General features: G+C 45.1%; 1 protein-coding gene across 5 annotated transcripts in view; it reads left to right on the top strand.

The window, feature by feature from the left end:
• Positions 1–523: 523 nt before the first annotated feature.
• Ptbp2 (polypyrimidine tract binding protein 2) overlaps positions 524–6,000 on the top strand; it is a 60,888-nt gene continuing 55,411 nt past the window's right edge. For 3 of the 5 annotated variants that reach the window (XM_006233238.5, XM_006233237.5, XM_006233236.5), the window contains exons 1-2: positions 554–835; positions 2,408–2,438. In XM_006233238.5, coding sequence (XP_006233300.1) covers positions 828–835; positions 2,408–2,438 — 39 coding nt within the window. In that variant the 5' untranslated portion in view covers positions 554–827. Of the gene's footprint in view, positions 836–2,407; positions 2,439–6,000 lie in introns of all 5 variants that reach the window. The other 2 variants (XR_010063614.1, NM_001005555.1) reach the window with 2 other exon arrangements.

Genomic DNA, 6,000 nt, shown 5'->3' with positions numbered 1-6,000 from the left:
CTTTCCATATCCCTCAAATGTTGGAATACACGAAGCCTTTCTGCCACCTCGCTCAGCGTGTGGCCATTCCCATCTAGGGATCTTGGAATCGATGTTTTCTTCTAACAGATGCACAATCATTACCAACCCAAATGAGAATCACCTTTTCTTCCGCTTGGCCTGATTGATTCCAGGTTTGTAAGCACAGGCCAATCTGATGAGCAGTCCTTATTTAGGAGGTGTTGTTTTATTTTACTAAACAATGGGTCTTGTCCAGTGGGGTAAGCTCTTTGAGGATGGACAGTTTGTGGATAAGGTCTAGGATGCTGCTATAGAGTCTTTTCTCTGGGGCTGAGACCATGAAGGGTCATCGGGCTGGGTCTGGGATTGGCCTTTGTGGGTGGAGGTAATGCAGCTTTGAGGTTGGAGGGAAAAGTGGAAGCTGCCTGAGAGCAGTGTTGCAGTCCGGGCCAGCCTGAGGCATACGCGGTTGCAGGTTGCAGGCTGCAGGCTGCAGGCTGTCCCACTCATACCGCCCACAGAAGGGAACCCAGGACGCCCAGCCAGCCACTGCAGCAGGCACGTCTCAGAGGGCGGGAGCACGCGCGCGGGCAGGCGGAGGCAGCCAACGGCGGAGGCGCCCACTCCCCCGGTCCCTGTGCCCCGCCGCTCGTCTCCCGCCGCTGGGCGCCCGCGCGCTCGGCTCTTTCCGCCGCCGCGCGCTGCCCCGTGCGCTCCGGCACCTTCGGCAATTTCCGTCGGGCCCTGGCCGCCATTTTCTCGCCGCTTGTGTGGCTCGCTGGCTGCGTGGCTCGGTTCTTGGGAGCGAAGCTTTGTCCGGTTCGGCAATGGACGGGTAGGTACCGGAGCCCGTGAGGAGATAAGGGAGGGAGAGGAGGCTGGTGGGGCTGCGGCCCGGGTCGGGGTCGGGTCGAGGAGCGGGGCTCCGGCGGCCCCTCCCAGGCCGCGCCGCCGTTACCCAACCCCCGCCCCATCACACACACCCCTCCCCGGGCTTCCCTCAGCCGTTCCGGCTACCGGCGCGAACCGCAGCCGGGGCTGGGAGGCCGGGGAGGCCTCGGGGCTTCTGTGGGGATTCGGTGCGGCCTGACGGCGGGGGATGGGGTGGGAAGCCCGGTGCGGCCCTGCCCCCTCGGGAGCCCTGTCGACGCCGCGGGGAGACCCGAACCCTGAGGTGGCGGCGGCGGCACGGGCTCGAGCGGGCCAAGCCGCGGAGGCCTGTGCGGAGCGCGAAGCCCGAGGCCCGCCATCCCTGGCCTCGCCCGAAACACCGCGGCGGGAGCGCCGAGTGGGAGCTGCGGGGAAGGGGAGGGCGCGTGGCGGCGGGAGGGAGGAGGGCACATGTCACACTCCTTTGTTTTCATCAGAGTCTGGGAGCGGGGGCGGGAGGCCATCGAAATGCCTTTACAACAACAAAAAAATTCAAGGCTTGGCCCAAAGGGCCCAGAAATTAAACCGTAAGCAAAACAAAACCCCATGAAAGTGTTTGAGGTAGCATCAGTCACATGGGCAAAGGCCACCAAGCCATGCTAGGCAGAGACAACAGATAATCCACACAGGGTTGTCTTCCCCCCGCCCCCTACTTTGATTAGTTTCTGGAGAAAAAAAAATAATAAAAACAAAAACCCGCAAGCAAACATGGAACATGGATTACAGTCGTGTTGCATCCTTTGAGCGACTGGGCGTGAAGATAGGATGCTGAGTGAGCTGAGCGCTGTGAGAAAAAAAGAGGACCAATGTCGCGCCCTGTTAACTCCACATCTCTAACGACCCGTTCAACTCATTGTTCAGAGAAGGGAGCACAGTTCACGGCCCATTGAGGGGAAGGGGCACTAAGAGAGATTGAGTTAACGAGAACATTTATTAAAACGAGTGTCTGGATTTGAAGAGTCTAAAAGTAAAAATCAGTAGGTTATCATTCTAGAGTTAGTTATCTGATGTTTTTAAAGAGAGAATAAAAAGGTAACAGGCTTTAAAAAAGTCATTGCCACAAATTACCTTAATGGCAATATTATTTACCATATGAAATGTAGATTCAGACATGTTTTGAATTCTCCAGACGATTTTCCAATCCCCAGGTTCTGTTTAGGTTACCAAAGAACTTGAGCTATGTTGCTGATGTCAGTATACAAGCACTGTGGGAATAACATAGTGTTTCTGGGTTTTCATCTTGCTGTTAGAGGTTCTTAAAAATGGTCATAAACTGACTGAAACATCTCATGTTTCAAAGTTATTTCTATAAAATAGGTAAATAATAGTTTTAAAAAGTACCACTGGGCATCCGAGTATTTGTTTCTAAATGTATTGCCAGGGTCTGGAGAATTTATCAAAGGTCGTAAAAGTTTTAAAGTTAAGCAGCGATCATTAGAAGAGTAAGAGGTTGACATTTTTATTTTTTCCTTTACAGAATTGTCACTGAGGTTGCTGTTGGTGTGAAGGTAGGAAATTGCTTGAAAGTAAAGTGGTATCTAGGAATGTTGGCTGTAGGAGGCGTGGTAAGAGTGGGGAGGTTCAGTTGTCCCTGACAACACCCAGGCTAGTCTGTGAAGTTAGAACCTATCAACAAGGGTCCAGTTGGATAGTGTTAATGGCTGTGGTATGTTAATTACTTGATAATAAGCTGATTTTTTTTAACCTCTTTAGTAGTGTTAACTTTGTTAGTGTAAGACAGTTTGACTCTTTGATTAAAGTGAAATGTGTGTGTTAGGAATGAATCACATTGGAAATAAGGTGTCCTGACCTCAAAGAAGAACACGGTTGCTTTAAGTACTTTCCAGCTTGAGTTGCTGAAGAGCTTTCTTGTGTGGAGTAGGTTTTCACTCCCTTCTTGGGTAGAAAAACTGCTCAGCCTTTACAATTGACTCCATCCCTACCATCTGGTGCTTCCTTGAAGGCATAGACCTTTTAATGTCTTGGTGCATTATAGATACTTAGTTGCAAGCCTTTCTGCCTTGTTAGGACATACTCTGTCTTTTAACTATGCCCAAGCCTGAGATAGGATTTTTCCTGTCCCTTAACCTTAATAAGTGTAAATATAGAACCCCACAAATATAAATACCCTTAGTACTGTAAGTGTGCCTGGTTTAATGAGATTGACCTTCAGTATTTATTGGATCTTAGAAAATTGTGTTCATGATTGTTTAACCCAGCATAGGTTAGGAGGTGTTACTGTGTAGTGATCTAGACGCCCATGCTTTAATATTTAAGTTATTTTTGAGCTCATATCGTGTAGAACATTTAGTTTTATTGACAGTCATATTTTTCAAGTTGAGATAGTTAAGAGCTTTGAAGTCAGGAATAGATCAAGAGTACAAAATGTATTGATATTGCAGTTATTATCCAAATAGATTTCTTTTGTGAATTATATGAAAGAATAAATGATACAAGGTACTTTGTCAAAATGAGTTAACTAATAACTATGTGGTCTATTACTAGAAGATAAGTTACAAATATGAGTTAACTAGTAGCTCTGTGGTCTCTTACTAGAAAATTGTATAAGAATATTCACTACCCATTCTAAAAAGTTGTTTAATATAAGTTTGCAAAGTTAAAATTAATTTTCTATCATTTTTTAAGTTTTTCACATTTTTAAAAATTACTGATTTGTACCTTACCATGCATGTCTTATTTTTTGTACAAATGCATTGTGTTCTGACCTTTTCAAATTTTTATCTGACATAAATTGCCTGTATTTAAAGTCTGCTTTGTCTGTGCACGCACGTGTAAGGCCCCTGCTGCAGTTGAGGTAAAACCTGTTACTCTCAGGAACGCCCTCCTGCCCCTCTGTGTCCCCTTTGCCTTCCTTCCCCCAGAAGCAAGGGGCTGCCTCACTATAGATTTACTTGGATTGTTAGAATTGTAAATAAAGGGGCTCAGGGAGGTCCTCTGTTGGCTTACACTCAGCAGAAGTTAAAGCTGTTTACATGTGTGTTGATGTTCTCTTCCCCACTCTTTGCTTAGGACATGCTATAGGTAATTAGAAACCTGTAGTGGGCATTTGTGTTTAGGGGTATTATGAAGTTGCTGTGAGCATTTCTGCATGTTATTTGTGCAGACATATGCTTTTATTTCTCTTGGGGCCCATTGTTAAGAATGGCTGAATCATATGTTAGGCATATGTTTAATTGAGCCTCTTTTCCACAGTGGTTGCACCATCTTGCCACCACCAGGATATGAAAATTTCAGTTCCTCCAGAGACTTCTCAGTGCTTTTTAGTGTTTAGTGGGTGTGAAGTGATAATTTAATTGTGGTTTTAATTTGTATTTCTGTGTGGTATCTGTTACGAGCATTTTCAGTGTGCCTTTTGCCAGCTGTTGTTCTCTTTTGTTTTCTGAGACACGGTTTCACTGTATAGACCAGGCTAGTCTCAGCTAGAAGCCTGCCTGCCTCTGCTTCCCCAGTGTTGGGATTAAAGGCTTATACCACCATAACTGGTATAGTATAGTCAGGGTTCTTTAGAGGAAGAATTTATAGAATGAATCAGTGCCCACCCCCCCCCCCATGGATGTATATACATATATGTGTGTATGTATGTGTATATATATGTATATATGCAACTTTATTACTAGAGTAGCTTATAGGCTGTTGTCCTAGGATTTCTATTACTGTTAAGATACACTGTGATGGAGGCAGCTCTTATAAAAGAAAACCTTTAATTGGGGCTGGCTTAAAGATTCAAAGGTTTATTCCATTATTGTCATGGCAGGAAGCATGGTGGCATACAAGGAGACAGCGCTGGAGAAGCCAAGAGTTCTACATCTGGATTGGCAGGGAGGGAGGGAGGGAGGGAGGAAGCGGGGGAGGCAGAGAAACACAGAAACAGAGACAGAGAGATGCAGACAGAGACGGAGAGACATGGGAGACCTGGCTTGAATATTTGAAATCCTGAAGCCCATCACTAGTGATACCTTTTCCTCCAGCAAGGCACACCCTCCTTTCAAATACTGGCATTCCCTTTGAGTCTTTGAGTCCATTTTCATTCAGATGATCACAGCTGTGGTTCAGTTAGTCTAACAATGGTTGTCTCCAGACCAAAAGTCCAGGAATTCACTGATAGTTCAGTCTGAGAGACTCCTGTGCCAGCTCTAGTGTGCACACGTCAGAGTCCTTAAGGAGTAGGCTCTGTAGTGAAGGAGTGCCTCCTCAAGACACATGAACTTGCCCTTGAGGATGGAGGCAAGCAGGCCAAAAAGCAAAAGCTGCTTTTCATGGCCTTCATATAGGCTGCCACCGGAAGTTAGGTCTTCTGACTTCAAAGACGGAAATGTAGGGTAGGCCTTCCTACTTCCAATGAATTGGTCAAGACAAATCCTTACAGGTAGGTATATGCAGCAGCTTGGGTTTTGGTTAATTCCATGTTTAGTTAAATTGCCAACTAAGAATAGCCACCACACCTAGCTTGTTTATTTTGTCCATGTTTCTAAGATACTGTTTTACTTTTGGATTTTGTCAGGCTTCATTCTGGACATGTCCTTTTTTAATCAGTAGCTTGCACAAATTTTCCATTACCTTCTGTTCTCTATACAGTACCTGGGAAGAGCAGCAGCTACACTGGTCAACTCCATTTTAGTTAACTTCTTTTATGAATGGTTTAGTTTGTCCTAATTTAAGCCTTTCCTAATCTAAAGTAAAATGATTTGTTTTCTAAGAGTTTTTCATTCCAGTTTAATACATAGGTCTCTTCTTCATTTGGGATTAAAGTTTTTCAGGACCTTTCCATTTTGTTACATAGTGCACACACACCCAAAAACCTAGAAGGAAATAGAAGGAAAGATAGTGAAAGAAATGTAGAGAAAGACTACAGTATGAGAAGCAGAAAGAAGAGAGAAAATGTCCCACAAAGCAGAGGTTGAGTTAACCCTTTTAAAAAGCTGCAGACCATGGATTGAAAATTTTTATGTTAGATGTGGACATCAGTTTTCCTAGCAATGTTTGCTAAAAAGAATGTTTTCACTAGTCTTGTAGCTTTGTCAAATTAAGTTGCCTTAAAAAACTTGCCTA

This window comes from Rattus norvegicus, chromosome 2 (genome assembly GCF_036323735.1).
Source record: "Rattus norvegicus strain BN/NHsdMcwi chromosome 2, GRCr8, whole genome shotgun sequence".
Lineage (NCBI taxonomy): Eukaryota > Metazoa > Chordata > Mammalia > Rodentia > Muridae > Rattus > Rattus norvegicus.
Note: the sequence above shows the minus strand (reverse complement) of the source record. Positions and strands in the feature narration are given on the sequence as shown.